The 19916-nt window shown below is 51.3% G+C and overlaps 2 protein-coding genes across 3 annotated transcripts in view; both read left to right on the top strand.

Moving 5' to 3' along the window:
- Gpr4 (G protein-coupled receptor 4) overlaps positions 1-10365 on the top strand; it is a 10824-nt gene extending 459 nt beyond the window's left edge. The window contains exons 1-2 of one of the 2 annotated variants that reach the window (XM_026777580.1): positions 7956-8170; positions 8491-10365. In XM_026777580.1, the coding sequence (XP_026633381.1) occupies positions 9200-10291 (1092 nt within the window). In that variant the 5' untranslated portion in view covers positions 7956-8170; positions 8491-9199 and the 3' untranslated portion in view covers positions 10292-10365. Of the gene's footprint in view, positions 1-7955; positions 8171-8490 lie in introns of those variants that run through there. The other variant, XM_005370274.2, reaches the window with a different exon arrangement.
- A 5200-nt stretch (positions 10366-15565) lies between these two features.
- Positions 15566-19916, top strand: part of LOC101980783 (optic atrophy 3 protein homolog) — a 17191-nt gene continuing 12840 nt past the window's right edge. Inside the window, exon 1 of the mRNA XM_005370275.3 lies at positions 15566-15859. Within this exon, the coding sequence (XP_005370332.1) occupies positions 15718-15859 (142 nt within the window). The 5' untranslated portion in view covers positions 15566-15717. The remainder of the gene's footprint in view (positions 15860-19916) is intronic.

The following is a 19916-nucleotide window of genomic DNA, read 5'->3' on the forward strand; positions in this document are numbered from 1 at the left end:
ATCACCAAACAATTCTTGGAGCTCACTTTCTTGCCCACATTGACCACAAGCTCACTGCAATCCTCCTGCTTCAGCTTTCAGAGTAAACCGGGATTATATGTGTGGGTCACCACACCCGTTACACCCGCTGGCATTTGTGGAACAACCCCAGGCTAACAGGTTTTCCTTGAACTGGCCATCCTCCTGCCTCAACCCCCTAAATGCTGAGGCTGTAGGTAGGTGTTCTTTAGCAACAATCCCGGGCGCTCTACTTCCTTAGGGTCTCCCTGCCTGCTTCTGGGTACCTTCTGCCCCAACCCTGGCCTTCGCACCCCCGTTTATGTGGGACCCCTCCTTCTCTCCGCACATCCCCAACTCTTTATCCATCGCATTTCTGTGAGACCCCTTCCTCCACCGGGCTCTCTAATCTTGTTGCTCTCTGGTGCTCTCACGCTCCTGTGGCGGCTCCAGCCTCCCTTGTCTATCTGTCGTCTGTCCCTGAATCCTACAACATCGCGGAATTTATTTCCTTCAGGTAGTGAGGCCCTTTAGGATTGGGGTAGGGGTCAGTGGGATTGCAATCCCAGACAAATGGACTCTGAGTGACACCATGACCCCAGTGCTCTCTTTGTAGTCACCCCGTGGCTTCTGAGGTCACACCTACCCCACCCTCCTGTTTCAGGAATTCCTGGCTGGGGGGGAGTTAGACTTCCTCCGCTACTTCCTCCCTTCCAGGATTTGGCTGGGTCTCTGTTAACTCCTTCCTGCTTTGCCTCACTCCCCTTCCCTGGCACTGAACTCTGTACCCCACTCCTCAACTAGGGAAAAGGATGGATCCAAACTCTTTGTGTGTGTGTGAGAGAGAGAGAGAGAGAAGCTGGATGTGCATTGGAGACACTGGTGAAAAAGATGGTGAACACCCCTGCAGTCTTTCTAGAGCCCCTAATGAGCTGCACCCCCCCCCAACCTACCTACCTAAAGGGCTCCCTACCATCCTGGTCTCTGCGACTGGACTTGTCTTCAGGTTTGGGCACCACTGGGATCCTCCTGGGAATCCATAGGTGAGACAGGTGGAGGAAGGGTTCCCAAACTCGGATCACCCAGGAGCCCCGGGGCCTGGAGTGTGGCACCTGCCAGTTACCCTAGCACGTGGAAGCTAGAGACAGAGGATAAGAGTTCCGGGCGACCCCGGCTATATGACACCTTGTCTCAAAAAAAAAAAAAATATCTTGTAGTGGCACATGTAACCCAGGCTGGCGTGGGGGAATCTTGGTCTGAGTCCAGTCTGGGCCGAATGAGACCCTGCCTTCCAGTCTTTGAATGATGGGACCTAGGATACTGAGACCCTCTGAGACAAGCACAATCTGCTGGTTCGTGGTATTCACGGCTGGATGCTACAAAAGACATGTGGGAACCATGTGGGCCATGCCCCTCCATTTTACAAGCGGGGAAACTGAAGCCCTAGAGCAGAAATGAGTTATTGCCAGCCCCGGAGGTTGGGACTCTTGTTCGCAGTAGCCTATAGCCGGAGACCTGGGTTCCCTTGGCCATATCTGGATACCTGGATTCTTGGACTTACGCTAAGTCGGATTAATTCTGGCAATGAGGTCCTCCACTAAGTGAGTAGGGAGCGGTGCCAGATTTGGGTCTGGGTGGCTGGTGGCGAAAAGGGAGAGTTTGCAGCGGAACAGAAAAGGTATTTCTGAGGGATTGCAGGTGGAAAGGGAAAGGGACCAGAGGTGGCCTGCTGGGCTTGGGGGAGGAGTTTCAGGGGTAAAGAGACAAACCGAGGGGATTAACTCCACCCCTGTCTCCTGACACCCCCCCCCCTCCAAGCCCACTCACGGTTCAACCAGGACAGGGCCTATAATTTGGTTTGTGTCTAGACAAATAATAACTCAGCTGGTGCGAAAAGGGAGGGACGAGGCCAGGCCGTGAGCAAGGGGTCAGAAGCAGCATGGCTTCCTAGACTTTCTCCCTGAGGTGGGAGAATATCGGTTTTTTTGGGGGGGGGGGCGTGGGCAGTTGAAGGTGATGATCAGCTATCCTGACCCCATGCCCGGCCTCTGTGAACTTTCAGCTGCCCGATCTCAGAATTCATTTTTTTTTTAAGTCAGAGTAAAAATGGGGAGAAAGAGGAAGTGATGTTCACCTATTTACAACGCGTTCCCATTTCTGCAAAGAGTGAAAAGGGAAACGTGTATTCATTTGCTGGAAAAAAGATAAAAATCACCCAGAGTTTAATAATAGATTATGAAAGTCATAGCGTGTGTTTTATTTTTTTAATTTTTTTTTTGAAATCATAGAGGGTTCTAACAATAGAACTTCAGAATCTTGGGCCGGGAGACGCCTGGAATATTGGAAACTGACAAGGGTGCGTGCTGGCAAAAGCGAGGATAATAATAACAGAAAGCAAAGAACCAAGGCTCTAGAATGTTAGAACATTCGACCCCAAACAGGGCTGGTCATAAAAACCTCAGGACTTGAGAACCTTTGGATTCTAGAATGTCAGCAGGGTAGTTCTAACAGTTCCACATTCCTGCTGGTTGGTGTGGGCGTAGCAGCCAGGGTAGGGGTGGGAGAGAGACGCTCCTTAATAGAAATGGGGAAACTGAGGCCCAGCCAGGACATGGAGAGGCCCGACTGCACCCCCGTCACCGTTTCCGCCTGCTGCCACGGCACCAGGTGGGCAGCGAGACACGCTGATCATATTTCAGCTTTAATGAGCCGACCGGAGCTGGCTGGTCCCCTGGGGCCTCCAGAATGGGGTAGATTGGGAGCCCACGGTGGAGGGAAAGAGGGGGAGCCAGCCTAGTGGCTTGGGAAACAAAAGTGGTGGGTGGGCTAAGGGGTGGTGATGGGGAGGCTCCTATCGTTTCTTTCTCTTGGCTTTTCAACCCTCCATGTCTTTGAATCTTGCAGGATTGGGGGGCAGGGGTGTCTTGTGAGACCAGGGATTTTTTCTGATTTTAGTAGCTGAGGTCTGCAGGGGCTTGGGATTCAAGCTAACCTTTCCTATCTCCCACAAATATTGTGTCACACTTGAACTTATCCTTCCTGCAGGAACCTGAGCTTGGGGGAGCACGACAGTAAAATTTGGTCATGCACCTCCCCAACAAAGACTCACTAAGGTTAAGATAACATTGACTCCAACTGGGGCTGGGCAAGAGGTGAAGGGGCCACTTCAGCCACGGTGGGTCAGTGTGTGTGTGTGTGTGTGTGTGCAAGGTGAGTTCTAATTTGGGATCTAGCAGAGGATATTGGTGTCTTCACCCACACCCACACTCAGTTTTGAAGTCTGAACCCAATGCTTACTGTTTGCACTAGACTGCTGAGCCAGCCAGCCCCTAGCACCCACCTGCCACTATTCAACTCTGCCGCCACAGGCACACAGGGCATTTTGGGCTTTTAGTGGGTGCTGTGTATTTGAACTCAGGTCCTCTTGCTATCACAATGAATGGTCTTACCCACTAGCCATCTCCCCAGCCTCCACAGTCACTTTTATAAAGGTCCCTATTTGGTGTGGTGGCACACGCCTCAGGAGGCCCAGCCCTCAGGAGGCAGAGGCAAGTGGATCTCTGAGTTCAAGGCCAGCCTGGTCTACAGAGTGAGTCCCAGGACAGCCAGGGCTACACAGAGAAACCCTGTCTCAAAAATAAGATTAAATAAATAAATGAATAAATAAATAAATAAATAACAACAGCAGCAAAAAACCCAAATTCTCATTTTTGACAGATTTCCAAAGGGGTCTGAAGCCCCTAGAAAGACAGGAGAACGGGAATGAGAGGGAAAAAATAGAGAGGGAGACATCTTTTAGCTCAAAGAAAAAACAGCTGGAACTCAGTTTCCCCATATGCACCAGGAAGAAAGAGCTTCCTGTCCCAGCTCACCACTTGAGCCTGTACCGTGGACTTCTAAGAATCAAGGTTCTGTGATGACTTGGGGGTGGGGGAGTTACGGTGGCCAGATGTCGGGCAGGGAAGAAGAAAGGTCGGGCTGTCCTTCTGTCTGTCAGTGCCTTTCTGCCCAATGCCTAGCTTCCCTATGACTCAGGTAGGCTGAGGACAGGGTGGGTACCAGACTCTGTTCCCTGGGAGGAAATTGGCAATGGGAAGTTCATTTCCGTTGCCTGCCAGGAATGTTTGCTGCTGTGTCCCGGTCCAGTCTCAGCAGGGACCTGGGGCTGTGTGTGTGGGGGAGGGGGGGTGTTCAGGGGACATGCAGCTCTCCATCAAGGGCTTTTATGTGGGTGCTGAGAATCTGCACGCAGGTATCACCTTGCACTCTGAGTCACATCCCTAGTCCACTAATTTCTTTCTTTTTACCTATTGAGACAGGGTCTCATTTATCCCAGGATTCATCCCAGGGCTCTATGCATGCTAGGTAAATATTTCACCAGCTGAGCTATATGCCTAGACCTCTTTCTTTTGGTGAGTCATGGGGATTGAACTCAGGACCTCATGCATGCTAGAGAAACACTGTGCTGATTGAACCACACCCCAGCATCCACTATGAGACTCTGGGCAAGCGTTCTAAAATTGCACTATATCCCCAGTCCCAAATATTGCACGTTTTACTGACAATAATTTATTTTTTCAAAGATGTCCTTGTGTGATGTGGTTAGGATAAAGACCGTACCTGACTTCTGCAGAAATTAGGACTTCTAGAGGCAAAGGTTCCCCTTGATGTCACAAGAGGAAGGAGGGAGAGATGAAAAGAGAGATAGAGAGAAAGGGAGAGAGAGAGGAGAGGAGAGATGAAAAGAGAGATAGAGAGGGAGGCAGAGAGAGAAGAGAGGGAGAGATGAAAAGAGAGATAGAAAGAGGGAAAGGAAGAGGGAGAGAGAGACAGACAGACAAGAGAGAGAGGACAGAAAGAAGGGACAGACGAGGCAGAGACAGAGCAGGAAAGGTTTAGTGAAGCCGGGCAGTGGTGGCGCACGCCTTTAATCGCAGCACTCGGGAGGCAGAGGCAGGTGGATCACTGTGAGTTCGAGGCCTGCCTGGTCTCTGGTCTACAGAGCTAGTTCCAGGACAGGCTTCAAGGCTACAGAGAAACCCTGTCTCGAAAATACAAAAAAAAAAAAAAAAAAAAAAAAAAAAAAAAAAGGAAAGGTTTAGTGAAGACTTGGTTTGGCTTGGGGCCCAGTGGTGGTGGCGCACGCCTTTAATCCCAGCGCTCAGGAGGCAGAGGAAGGCGAATCTCTGAGTTTGAGGCCAGCCTGGTCTACAGAGTGAATTTCAGGACAGCCAGGGCTACACAGAGAAACCCTGTCTTCAAAAAACAAAACAACAGTAACGACTTGGCCTGGGTGGGAGGTTTTGATTGACGGTGGACTGGGCTGGTTCTCATTTGTTTACCCAGGAGCAAGCCCTTCCCATTCCATCTCCAAAGGGCCCAGAAGTTTCCACCTCTGGGGTGGAGGTGGTAGATGTCTAGGGACCCCCACAGGGGACTGGCTTTAGGGATCAGGACACAGCCTGACCTTTTCAAGTCAATTAGGAGGCAGATGGATCCTGTCCTTTAATCTCCCAGCACACAACTTCTTCCCCCTAGGTCTCCCCAGGACTTGTCGATGCCTGGGGTGCAGTGAAGGAGGAGGAGAGCCATGGTGGGAGGAGGGCTGGAGGGTGGCATGACCTCTCCCGACTTCTGGAATGACTTCTGTACCCAGGTGCTTGTTGAGCAGGACTGTGTGCAAGGCCACATGACACTCAAGGTCCCTGTCCCCAAGAAACAAGTGCTGTGAAGTCAGGAAGAGAGTGTGGAGAGATCCGTGGTGAAGGAAGTTCATTGGCTTGGAGAGTGCTTAAGGGAGAAGCAGATAAGGCAGCTCGGGCTAGCTGGGAAAAGTCTCCTTCCTTACCTGTACCAAGCACCAGGAGCTTCCGTTTTTTCCCTTAAGTCCATTCGTTTATATGGCAGCTAGAACCTAGGGCCGTGCAGGTACCAAATCAATGCTCCACCACTGAGCCCTGCCCTCAGCCCCTCACTGGGATTCTAGGCAGGGGCTCTACCACTGAGCCACACCCCAGCCCCTCACTGGGGGATTCTAGGCAGGGGCTCTACCACTGAGCCACACCCCAGCCCCTCACTGGGGGATTCTAGGCAGGGGATCTACCACTGAGCCACGCCCTCAGCCCCTCACTGGGGGGTTCTAGGCAGGGGCTCTATCAATCACTGAGATACTCCCCCAGCCTCTTGGAAGCCTTTGGAGGTTCATGAAGAAAAGAACAAGAGTGGATTCCTTTAGCAACATCTTCCTGGCTCCTTGGGAAGTGAATTGAGGGAGGGAGAGTGGCAGGACAGATGCTGTCCCAGGCTCCTGAGCAGCGAGGGCAGCATAGAGCCAGCAAGAGTTTAGAGAGCCAGGCACACAGATCAGGGTCCATCAGAAGGTAAAGCAGGACAGACTTTCCTTGGGAAAAAGAAAGACGTAGACTTCTGGGAATTTGCTGTGTGAGTCCAGGCTCATTCCTTGTCCTCAGGGGACTACGGTATCCTCCTCTGCCCAGTAGATTTAACCAGCTTGTCCTCAGTGGACTACAGTATCCTCCTCTGCCCAGTAGATTTAACCAGCTTCTCTCTGCTCGCTCTCTCTCTCTCTCTTCCCCTCCCCACCCCTCCCCACCTCTTTTGAGGACCGGAGACAGGTGTTATGTGCCGAGGAGAATGCATGGAGGAGGAATTCTGAAATCCATTTCACTCCTTTCACCATATGGCTATGGGGATAAAGCTAAGGTTGTCAGACTTGGTCACCAGTGCCTTCCCTGACATAAGCCATCACACGGGCCCCTCAAATGGTGGTTTTCAAGTGTGTCCTCAGAATTTTTCAGATGTGACTTTTCAGCCTCCACATTATTCCACCCAGACCACATGGACTTACTCCTTTCACCATCTTAGATCGGATTTTCATGTATGATCTCATTTTTATGGTTTTCTTTCCTTTTTCTTCATGACAGGGTTTCTCTGTGTAGTCCTGGCTGTCCTGGAACTCACTCTGTGACCAGGCTGAGCTCAAACTCAGAGATCTGCCTGCCTCTACCTCCCGAGTTTAAAAATGCTTTTAAAGCTGGGCCAGGTGTTGCTCGCCTCTAGTCCCAGCTCTCAGGCCAGCCTGGGCTAAACAGTAAGACCCAATTTCAAACAGTCCAACAAGCCAGCTGACAGATGGGTAGAGGCAATAGCCTGGTTGGTAGAGTGCCTGCCTGCGATTCCCAAGGCCAGGCTAGCAGTCCCAGGTCTGTGCACTCCTGTGAGCTGAACACTGAACACTGGAGGAGGAGGCAGGAGGAGTGAGGAGTTCAAGGTCATCCCCAGTGAAGTAGCAAGTTCAAGGCCAGCCTCAGCTGCAGGAGACTCAGAGCCCAGCAGTGGTGGAATTTAATCCCAGCACTCAGGAGGCAGATGCAGGCGGACCTCTGTGAGTTTGAGGTCAGGCCTGGGCTACAGAGCAAGTTCCAGGACAGGTCCCCAAACTTGAAGAGAAACCCTGTCTCAAAAAACCTGAGAGAGAGAGAGAGAGAGAGAGAGAGAGAGAGAGAGAGAGAAAGAGAGAGAGAAAGAGAGACTCAGAAAGAGAGAGACAGAAAAAAAACTAATGTACAGACCATCAGGGGCTTGGTGCATGAACATTCTCTGCTCTAAACTTGTAGAGCATCCCAGAAAAAAAAATAGGGAAGGTAGTGGGTGGATCCAAGGTCCTCACTGGGACAAAGGGAAAGGAGAGGGTTGTGAGGACCCCTGCTGACGTTAGCCCCAGGCTTCTCCTGATTTCCTGATCCTGACCTTTCCAGAATCTACAGCCCCTGCTCTGTTCCACTGTCAACCCCAGGGCTCCTTTGTGTCTAGGGGACTAGAAACAGAAAGGCAGGCTGGGAAAAGAATTGAGAGCATCAGGACCTTGGACAGGTCTGAAAGGCACCTCTGGCTTCAACCTGCCAAGTTCTCTCCCCCCTCCCTCCCTCCCTCCCCTCTCTCTGCTCTCGCTCCCTCCATCCCCCCAACCCCCACCCCGTGTCCGCCTGTTTGCTATGCTACACAGGTGGGCTTCAGAGAACAACCTGCAGACTTGGTTATTTCTTCCACAGTGTGAGTGCCTGGACTCAAACTCAGGTCGCAAGGTCTGGCAGCTCCTTTACCCGCCGAGCCATCTCCACACACCTCACCCTCCACGGCTCTTCTGAGACAGGTTTTCATGGCTTCAGACAAATGTGTGGGGAGGATAACTGAACTCCTGACCCTCCTGCCTCTACCTTCCGACTGCTGGGATCTAAAGCACCGGACAATGTGCTCAGCATGTTAGGTCTTTAAGATGTGTTTGGGAAGCCCCACTGTTGTCTGACACACACACACCCAGTCCCATGCTCTTAGGAATCTATTCCTTAGGGTGGTACTCCAGCAGTTTTTGTTGGGACGTCCCCTTTCTCTTCCACAGGAATAATGGGACGGTATGGGGGAGGCCAGCATGGAGGAACATGCCTGCTTCCCCACTGTTTTCTCTCCCCACAGGCCTACCCAGCTCAGCTCTCCATGTGGTCGTGAATGGGACTCCATCTCCACCCCTTGAACTCCTCCAGCAGCAACTCTTCCGAGTTCTTCTACCCACAGTCCTCCTGTGCTCCACAGCTTACTCATCTTCCTGTTTCCAGCATCCCTTCCCACAGTCCCCAGCCTTAGCCAGTCCTTCCTCTTTGTCCATCCCCAGAGGACACTGTGGTGACTTTACATAGTTCTCTGCTTCCTGCTGGCGTCCTAGCAGATGCAGTACTCCAAGCTGCATCTTCCCAACTCAATGCTCTCCTGTGTTATTTCCTGAGTCTTGTAGAACATTCCATCCCATTGGTACTTAATCGTGCCCATGCTTACTCCCTAAGACCTCAGTGAGCATGGTACCTGTGGTGTCTTTAACTCCTCCATAAACATTGCCTTCATCTGTTTTTTTTCCTGCGCACCCATCTTTATGTCTGATTGCTTGCACAGACACTCCCATTGACATTAGAGCCACTTCTTGTCCAACCTTCATCCTGCCTTCTCAAGTTGTCCTTTTGCTTAGCCTTCCACAAAACAAACCTGGAACTCTGTCCTCGTGAACCATCTCCTATGATGTTCCCCTGAGCCTCCAAAGAGGGGGCTCAGGGGGCCCGATGGCCTCCCGCCCCCCGTGGCCCTGTAGCCCCAGTGGGCCAGGGGAAGAACCTAGGAAGCCCCAGCGCCCAGGATGGGCAACCGCACGTGGGAGGGCTGCCACGTGGACTCTCGAGTGGACCACCTCTTCCCGCCATCCCTCTACATCTTTGTCATCGGGGTGGGGCTGCCTACCAACTGCCTGGCTTTGTGGGCTGCCTACCGCCAGGTACGCCAGCGCAATGAGCTAGGTGTGTACCTGATGAACCTGAGCATCGCAGACCTGCTCTACATCTGCACGCTGCCGTTGTGGGTCGACTACTTCCTCCACCACGACAACTGGATCCATGGCCCCGGCTCCTGCAAGCTCTTTGGCTTCATCTTCTACAGCAACATCTACATTAGCATTGCCTTCCTGTGCTGCATCTCGGTGGACCGCTACCTGGCAGTGGCCCATCCGCTGCGCTTTGCCCGTTTGCGCCGGGTCAAGACAGCAGTGGCTGTGAGCTCTGTGGTTTGGGCCACCGAGCTGGGCGCCAACTCTGCACCACTCTTCCACGACGAGCTCTTTCGAGATCGCTACAACCACACCTTCTGCTTCGAGAAGTTCCCCATGGAGAGCTGGGTGGCCTGGATGAATCTGTACCGTGTCTTCGTGGGCTTTCTTTTCCCCTGGGCACTCATGTTGCTGTGCTACCGCGGCATCCTGCGAGCCGTGCAGAGCAGTGTGTCCACGGAGCGCCAGGAGAAGGTCAAGATCAAGCGTCTGGCTCTGAGCCTCATCGCCATCGTGTTGGTGTGCTTTGCACCCTACCATGCCCTCCTGCTGTCTCGAAGCGCTGTCTACCTGGGTCGGCCCTGGGACTGTGGCTTCGAGGAGCGAGTCTTCTCCGCCTACCACAGCTCCCTGGCCTTCACCAGCCTCAATTGTGTGGCCGACCCCATCCTCTACTGTCTGGTCAATGAGGGAGCCCGCAGTGACGTGGCCAAGGCCCTACACAACCTCCTGCGTTTCCTGGCCAGCGACAAGCCCCAGGAAATGGCCAGTGCTTCCCTCACCCTGGAGACACCCTTGACCTCCAAGAGGAGCACCACCGGCAAGGCCTCCGGAGCTATCTGGGCAGTGCCTCCGACTGCCCAAGGGGACCAGGTGCCGCTGAAGGTGCTGCTGCCACCAGCACAGTGAGCTCCATCCTCATGCCCCACCCCTCCCTGCTGAATGCAAATGTATGTAAATATGACCGTGTGAATCTTCGTAAAACAAGGGGGGAAAAGTGGTTTTTGTGTCTTTCTCAGTCATCTTCCACCATGACCCCCAATGATTCGTTTTAACTGGCAGGGCCTGATGGGGGAATGACACAGTCCACATCAGTGGGGTCCCACAAGGGAAGTCAGCCTTGGAGAGTTTAGGATGAACTAAACTAAACTAGCCCCTGCCTAGAATCCCCCAGTGAGGGGCTGGGGTGTGGCTCAGTGGTAGAGCCCCTGCCTAGAATCCCCCAGTGAGGGGCTGGGATGTGGCTCAGTGGTAGAGCCCCTGCCTAGAATCCCCCAGTGAGGGGCTGGGATGTGACCCAGTGGTAGAGCCCCTGCCTAGAATCCCCCAGTGAGGGGCTGGGGTGTGGCTCAGTGGTAGAGCTCCTGCCTAGAATTCATGCTGGTGAGAGTAATTCTTTCCTGTGTTTTAGAGAAAGAGTATGGTTATTTTTATCCCAGTCTGGATTGAGCTCATGGTCCTTTCTCAGCTTCTCAAGTGTTAGTCTTACAGGAGTGAATTGCTGTGGAGCAGAGAGTTTCTGAGATTGACATGAACCGCATTCTCTCAGTCTGAGACCTTGCAGGACAAGGGGTGTCAAAAGCAGATGAGGGCCATCCGGGCAGACTGGTTTAGAGAGGAGGCTCAGGACAAGGACAAAGTGAGCACAGCAAGACAACTTTATTTACATTTATTTATTTATTTATTGCAGGGTGGGGGTTCTGCCGCATCATTCCATGGCAGTCAGAGGACAACTTACGAGTGTTGGTTCTCTCCTTCCATGTAGAAGCCAGGGACTCAAACTCGGGTCCCCAGGCTTGGATAACAGCCTTCGCCTGCTCAGTCATCTGTTGGCCTCTGCTCTCCCCCTCATTTATTTTGGTACGAGGGCTCCTCCTATTGAGTGCTCCTTGGCTGAGCCACATACACTCTCTTCCCTTAGTCTTGATAAGATGCCCAGGCAGGTTCTGGGCTCTCTTTGTAGCCCATCCAGGCCTTGAACATCTGATCCTCCTGCCTCAGTTCTTGAATAGCTGGGATGATGGGCCTTCACCACCAGGACCAGGTTTGGTTTGTTTTTTTGTTTTTGTTTTTAAATATTTATTTATTTATTTATTTATTTATTTATTTATTATGTATACAATATTCTGTCTGTGTGTATGCCTGCAGGCCAGTAGAGGGCACCAGACCTCATTACAGATGGTTGTGAGCCACCATGTGGTTGCTGGGAATTGAACTCAGGACCTTTGGAAGAGGAGGCAATGCTCTTAACCTCTGAGCCATCTCTCCAGCCCCCTTGTTTTGTTTTTTAAACAGATCTCACCAGCCTGGTCTACAGAGCTAGTTCCAGGACAGGCTCCAAAGCCACAGAGAAACCCTGTCTCAAAAAAACCAAAAAACAGATCGCACTGTGTAAATCTGGCTGGCCTAGAACTTGCTATGTAGAGCAGATTGGCCTAGAACTCACAGAGATCCCTCTGCCTGTCTTGTGAGTGGCAGGATTAAACAGTGTGGGCCACCACGCCACTGGGACCAGTTTTTAGGATTTGTTTTGAAGGAGGACTTTGTGGAAAAAACACAAAGGTCTAAAGGATTATGTAACTTGAGCCCCTGGCCCATTCTGGGAAAAGGGTGCCCAAGGGGCCTGGGCGGAAAGGGACTCTGGGAACCAGTCACTCAAGAGGCTAGAAGGCAAAGGGAGGAAGGTCTTACGGTGAGTCAGTGCTGGGGCCACCCTGGGCTCCCTGTTTCTCCCATATCTGTGTCTATTCCCACGCCCCAGGGTGGCCAGGGCTGCCTGACTTAGCTTATGGTGTCCCTTCCTCTTTGTGGCTTAATGGGTCATCCAGATGGCCGTGGCAGTTCCTCCACCAAGCAGGAGGGGGAAAGGAAGAGCCCAGCTCTGATTAGCCCTCAGGCAATGTCCGTATGATGTAGAAATAGGCCCCTAAGATGGGAAGATGTCACACACGCACACGCACACGCACACATGCAAGTGCACAAGCATCCACATCCCAGAGTCCCATAGAACCCTTTTCAGAGAACAGAAGAGGGGCTTGAAGAGAGGAATGAGGGTAAAAAAGCACTTAGTAAAGAGGAGTGGAGTGATGGGGTTTAGAAGGCACCAATCTGAGAAGATGGAGCTATCTCTGCATGGTGGTGCAGGCCTGTAATCCCAGGACTCTCCAAACCAGTGCAAGAGGATTGTAAATTTAAGGCCAGACTAAGCTATGTAACAAAACTGTCTTCTTTTTTGTTTTATTTTGTTTTTTGAGACAGGGTTTCTCTGTGTAGCTCTGGCTGTCCTGGAACTCGCTCTGTAGACCAGGTTGACCTCAAACTCAGAGATCCGCCTGCCTCTGACTCCTGAGTGCTGGGATTAAACAGGTGCACCACCACTGCCTGGCAGAGACTGTCTTCTCAATAGCAGAAGACAAAACAAAATGTACTGAACACCTACTTTGTTCTGTAAGCTGTTCTGAATTGAGGACTCAGCTAGAAAAGAATAATTACATATAAATTTGGAAGTTTGCTAAAACCTTCTCGGGGATCCTAGACTCCCTAGTAGGCCCATCAGCAGCAGGGATTAGGAGATGGCCCTGAGCCAAGAGGTGGTGGCACGCCTTTAATCCCGGCCCTCAGGAGGCAGCCAGATCTCTGAGTTTGAGGTCAGCCTGGCCCACACAGTGAGTTCTAGCACAGCCAGGGTTATACAGAGAAAGCCTGTCTTGAAAAAACAAAACCAAATCAAACCAAAACAAAAAGAGGACCCTGGGCTGGGACTCTGGGAGCCATTACCCTGATTACCATGGAAGCCTGGGCCTCAGTTGGGGAGTCTGTGGAATGAGACGAGGGGCCTCTGAGAGAGGACTTCCATTCCCAGCTCCACATCAGGTAGCTCACAAACACCTCAAAGACTAGCTCCAGGGCTCCAGTGCCCTCTGCTGTCCTCTATGGGCACTGTACTCATGTGCACATTCCCCCCTCCTTGCACACACAAATACACACAATTAAAAATGAAAATGAGTGGGAAGACGTTGTCCAAAGTAGATGATGAACCTCATCCAACTGCACATTTTCAGAAGGGGTCCTGGAAGAGCTGTTCTTCATAATCTGGACATTTGTCATAATTTAGACATCTGGGTGGCACATGCTCTCCCCCTCTGATGGCTAGTCCTGCTTGTCAACTTGACTATAACTAATGAATCTAGAAACGAAGGGCACATTCGTGATCTGGATCTTGAGGCAAGAAGACACAGACCTTTAATCCGGGCCACACCTTCTTCTGGAAGCGGTTATAAGGACAATGGAAGGAGGAAGAGCTCATCTTTCACCTGCTTGCCCCTGCCTCATCAGCCCATCCATTCCTCCTTTGGGGTCCCTGCAGAGCAGCTGAGACACCCAGTCTCATGGGACTGAGCAGCTACTGATTCTTGGACTTTCCATTTACGACTAGCCATTGTTGGACTCAGCCTGTAAGTCATTCCAATACATTTAAATTCCCCTTATCTACTCATTCCACAAATCCTGTGACTCTAGAGAGCCCTGGCTGGTACACCCCCTTCTTTCTGTCCAGTAGTGGGCATCAGACACAGGGTCTTTCTTGCAAAAGTTAGACAAGCACTTTGCAAAATCCAGTTATACCCAGTCCCTCTGACGTACATCATATTTATTTTTGTACATTTTGAGTCAGGACTCACTGAGTGGCCCAGGCTGACCTAGAACATTCCATCCTCCTGCTTCAGCCTCCCGAGTGTTGCCATGACAGTGTGACACCAGGCCCAGCTGCCATTAATATAAAGCCTTGGTCCCCCGCTGCAGGAAGTTGAACAAAGACACCAAGGGAAAAGGCCGGGGTCCTCTGGCTATGTCCCCAGTGTTTCCCTCTTGCTAGCTACCATCCTTCTGCTCCTATGCTTCCTGTCCCTTCTGGTCTCCAACTACCCATCCTCAGGCCACCATCCAGGAATTTCTCTCAATTCAATCCTGACTTTGTTTATATGATTTTGCTCCCTGCTGGGTAAGGGAGGACAGTCTGGGACAAGTCCTTAAAGTTCCTTCCTCAGACAGCTCCCTGGGGACACTTACCCTCGGCAGAAGGAAGCGGGGCTGCTTGAGAACCAATGGCAGCAGCCAATACTGCAGGCTGAGGAGCCCTGTGTCACCCGGCTGGAACTAGATACTAGGACTAATGCGCACAGGGCGGGGAGGGCCTGTGGGACTTGCACTTCCAATATCTCCATATGTCACTTCTTATGCTTTACACTCAGGATTCACACACCAAGCTGGGGACACAGCCCACCTTGCGCTCAGAATCACCCAGGGACAGGTTTGAGGTGTGACTCAGCGGTGGAGTCCTTGACTAGAATCCTTGAGTGAGGATCTAGGCTTCCTCAGTGTTGGAGCAGGTGGCCTAGCACGGGAAATGTTTCAGGATCCATCTTCAACTATGAAAACAAAGGAAGATCAGGAGTTCCAAGGCCAGCCTCGGCTATACATTGAGTCCGGAGTGAGGCTAGGCTACCTGAAACATAGCTTTTTTTTTAAAATTTGTTTTTATGTTCATTGGTGTTTTGCCTGCATGTATGTCTGTGTGAGGGTGTCAGAAGCCATGGATCTGGAGTTAGACAGGTGTGAGCTGTCACGTGGGTGCTGGGACTTGAACCTGGGTCCTCTGGAGGAGCAGAAGTGCTCTTGACCACTGAGTCATCTCTACAGCCTCTGAGACCCAACTTTTTAAAAAATTATAAAAAAAAACGTAATTTAAAACTGATTTCCTGAGGGGTTTGAGTCACTCCTCCAACTTCAGAGGAGAGTGAGTAAAGCGGCCAGGTCTTTGTGACTACGCGGTGAGTCTCCTCGCTCCCCGGTGAGCGTCCTAACCCGCGGAGGAAGCTGTACCCGGGACTCATTAGACTTAATTGGAACTTAACGAGGCGCCTCCCATGGGCTGGGACGCCGACTCGGTACGTGACATCGCACAAGAGCGTGGTGACGTCACTACGCCGGGAATAGGGCCCAGGCCACGCTCCCACGAGCGGCCGTTAAACGGCACCGCCCTCTGACGCCTCACTTCCGCTGTGTATTTGCATATTTAACGAACGGACGTCGAGGCGTCGACGCGGTGACGTCACAGAGCGCTCCTGCAGAGAAACACCCTTTTTCTCTCCCCCCCCCCCCCCCCCCCCCCCCCCCCCCGCAAGCGTGCAGACGCGCGCTCGTACGTAGGTACGAAGGCGAGTCCCTCCTTACGCAGACACGCACGGCCCACCGGAGGGCGGGAGCGGAGCGGCGAGGTCAGTGGCGCCCCGCCCAGTCAGCCAGCAAGGTTGCGCGTGCCCAGGGCGACCGCCAAGATGGTGGTGGGCGCGTTCCCCATGGCGAAGCTGTTCTACCTAGGCATCCGGCAGGTCAGCAAGCCGCTGGCCAACCGCATCAAGGAGGCCGCCCGCCGCAGCGAGTTCTTCAAGACCTACATCTGCCTGCCCCCAGCCCAGCGTGAGTCTCACCCCGCGGTCCCTGGCCCTTCCATTCTTGACCCTTCTCTCAGGTGGTTGCTCAGGGCATGGCTTCCAGCCCTGACCAATCCCGGCGCGAACCGGCAAAACCCTAGAACCAATGGGGATGACTTCTGCTAGAGGGGCATGGTACTTGTCCAATAGCGAAGAAGGGCGTGCGGCACCGCGCTTGTTGTAATGCAGACCAATAGGGAAGAGGGTTTGTGGCAGTTGACGTCTACGAGAGCCAATAGGATGAAGGATGAAAGCTTTAGGGTGGGCTTACCTGTCACTAGTTAGGGGCAAGACTGACAAGCCTACTAGGATTTCTTGCCTAGCTATTCTTGACACTTTACTCCGCAAACTCCATCCTCTTCCTAAGTTTCCCTGCTGCCCACTGGGTACTTGCATATTATTCTGGGTTTAGAGCACGGTACTTATGGCTTAGTTTTTCTCTGGACCTGAGTTAGGGGCGTGATGGTGATAGTGGTGGAATCTGGGGTCCTAGGGAGCCCTGCGACCTGGCAAAAGGATGAACCCAGAGTAGACATCCATCCGAGTGTTTGTGAGTTTTCTCATACCCATCCATTCGTTCGGTAGCCGCACCGTGCAGGCCGTTTGGCTGGGCACCATCAGATATGGTCCCAATGTGGCAGCGGTATTACAGAACTGTCAGGGACCATGGGCAGTCTGGAGTTCAGAGCAACCGGGTGAGCCAAGGGAGCCTCCTGAGCAGAGAGCTCACTGTCATCGCAAAACGCACCAAATAATAGCTCTGGGAAAAAGCAGAGACGAGGGGAAGGCTTTGTAATTTGCTGAGCAGGGAACTACAGTTCATCCATAGCCCTGTGTAGCCTGTTTATGAAGGGCGTCTTTTTTGTGTGTGACCTGAGCTGACCCTGCTTATGGAACAACAGGGTTTACAACAGTACCTGTCTGTCAACCGAAGGAGACCCTGTGACTATCTAGAGAGAAGGAACACGAACAAAGACCAGATAGCAAAGAGGAACCTTATCTTTTTTCCTCCCGCTATGTGTTTTTAAGTTCTTGGTCCTTTTGGTGTTTGGTAAAGTTTCTGCCTGGGCTACAGACCTTACAGTGGAAATGTGTTGGATTTTGAAGCCATTCATGGTGGTGCACACTCATATCTCAGTATTTGGGAGGTTGTGGCAGTAAGAGCCGAAGGTCAGGGCCAGCTTCAGATACCTTAGTGAGTTCAGCCTTGGCTACCTTAGTGAGTTCAGCCTTGGCTACACAAGACCTTGTCTCACAACCACCACCACCAACAACAAAAGAAACAGCTGGTATCATATGCTTGTAATCTCAACACTTCAGAGACAGGAGAATCCGCTGCAAGTTCAGAGCCATCCTCACGTACATTGCGAGTTCCAAGATTCCCAGAACATAAACCAGGGATGACAGCTTGAAGTTTACAGAAGAAAAAAGTGAGGCCTCAGGGGCATGAATGATTTGCTTCTGCCACACTTCGTGGTCACACTCCATCACCTTGGAGGCTTGTGCCAGAGCCCAGATGTGGACTCTGGACTCTTGGGCTTGCTCCACTTCCTGCTTCTCTTCGCAACACTAGGATTGGTCTTAGCTTTGTAGTTTAGAGAACAGCTTGGCCCCACCCCTTATGGTAACTTTGGACAGATCACTTAATCCATCTGTGCCTCTGTTTCCAGTTCTGTCCAGGGGACATTGTGAAACAAACAGTAACTCTTGTGTCCATTTTTTCCGAGTGTGTTCTTCCAGCCATACAGCGTCAAATCCTCAGCCGTTACAGTGCTAGTGTCGCCCTTCCCACGCTGTGCTTCATGCTGCACGCAACACTGCATTGCTGTGAGGAGTATGGAGATATAAAGAAATCCAGGTCTCACCATTAGTCCCAGTACTCAGGAGGCAGAGGCAGGCAGATTCTGAGTTCAAGGCCAGCCAAGGCAACACAGAGAAGCCCTGTCTCAAAACCAAAAGAGGAAAGAAGTAAAAGGAAGGAAAGAAATTCAGGTCTCAGGAATAATCCATTCTATGGGGGAAACCAGGCAACAGCCAGCATCATGACCTAAAATCGGAAGTCTAGCTAGGCATGGGGACACATCCCTCTAATTCCAGCAGTCTGGGAGGCTGAGACAGGAATGCCTTGAGTTTGAGGCCAGTGTGGGCTACATAGTGAATTCCAGCCAACCTAGTCTGTTACATAAAGCAAATAAAAATAAAGCATAGAGTCTTAGGTAGCAATAACAATAAATCAGGTTCAAGACCAGAAGTATTTGGGGAGGGCTTTGTCTGGTCATGGTGGCCTGAAGGAGAGGGAAGAGCACCTCAGCTTGAAGGCCTGAGATCTCATTGATCTGACCCAGCTGATGGAGGAAACCAGTAGCAGTGGGAAGGAGACAGCTCCTGCGGGGCCTGACCACTGAGAAGACCTGGGCTTTACACTGTGGGGCAGAGCTTCTTAGAGGTTCTGATCCTTGAGAGGGACAGGATCTGAGTGTGTATGAGTGTGTACAAGTGTTTGACATTAAGGATGGAACACACCATCTTGTGAGAGCTAGCTAAGAACTGTACCACTGAGCCACACCTCAGCCTCAAGTTATAGCTTATTATTTTTTTTTGACTGCGTCTTGTGTAGCCCAGGCTGACTTCAGATTTGCCATTTACTCGAGGATGACTCCAGACTTCTGAACTGTGTCCTATTGCCGAGTGACAGGTTTACAGGCACATGCCACCCACACAGTCTTAAGTTTTATAAACTTTTGTATTTTATTGTATGATTTCAATAATTTCATACACATGTATATTTTTTGTTCACCTACTAACCTCTCTTGCCCTACCCTCAATGATCCCCTCTTCTTCCCCACTAATCCTCTTTCTTTCTTTTTGTTTTTTTTTTTCCTTGAGGCAGGGTTTCTCTTTGTATCCCTGGCTATCCTGGAGCTCACTCTCTAGAGTAGACTGGCCTCGAACTCACAGAGATCCACCTGCCTCTGGAGTTGTGGCATCATAGACGACTCCTTATTTTATTTTTAAAATCTGCTGAGTTGCTTGCCTGTGTGTGGGTAAGGGGTTATATTTGCCTGACCATGGGCACCTTGAAGAATATGTCTCCCTTCCTCCAGCAGCTGTTAACTGCAATAGTTCCCCAAGGCAGTCCTGGGTTATATTTTAATAGATCTTTGGTAATTACTGGCTGAGGGTAGATACAGGGAGGAGACAGCTTCCATAGTGCCGTTTGGTATCCTTTAATCTGCAATATGACTTGGCACTGAAAAAAAGTTTGCTAGCCAAGCCTGTAACACCAGCTACTCAGGAGACTGAGGCAGGAGAATTTAAAGTTCAAGACCAGCCTGGGGATTAGAGTGAGTTCACAGCCCACACATCTTTTGAGCCCTATTTCAAAGTAATGAGTAAAAAGGAAAGAAGTAGCTAGAGAGGCATCACAGTGGTAGACCACCTTCTAGTACAGGAGGGGGTGGAGTCAAGCATCATGACCAGTAGGGAGAGGTAAGAGGACGAGAGTTTCAGGAGTTCAAGGTCACCTGCAGTTAAATTGCTAGTTTAAGGCCAGCCTGGGCTACTTGAGGGTCTGGTGGCTCTGGTCACCACTATTTCTGCCCACCCTTTTTTTTCATAACATTCATATTGGGTCCCAGTGGTCCAGTATGGAGTGTTACAGTCTAGAGCCTTCCCCAGTTGAATTTGAGTCCTGTGGTTTTGGCAGGGACCCCACTGAATGAAAGAATTAAAAAGGAAAGGTCCTGACTGGTCCTCATGTGGTGGAGGAGAAAGTTGATTGTAGACGTGTGGGAGAGCGCAGTCAGAGGCAGGGACATCTGGGGGAGTCCAGAGTGGACAGGACCCTGAACCATGTGAGGGGAGGGGAACCAGGTACAGCCAAGGAATGTTATAGGCACCTCAGCCATTTGTCCTAGGTTTGAAGTTAAAGATCCACAAAGTATGGTGTGTCCATATCTATCTAGGGAAGGTTTGGTGTAAACAAAGACTGCTCATTTGTTTCCCAGCCACCCAGACCTGAATAATCACACAGAAACTATTTG

Source organism: Microtus ochrogaster, unplaced genomic scaffold (assembly GCF_000317375.1).
Source record: "Microtus ochrogaster isolate Prairie Vole_2 unplaced genomic scaffold, MicOch1.0 UNK74, whole genome shotgun sequence".
Classification (NCBI taxonomy): domain Eukaryota; kingdom Metazoa; phylum Chordata; class Mammalia; order Rodentia; family Cricetidae; genus Microtus; species Microtus ochrogaster.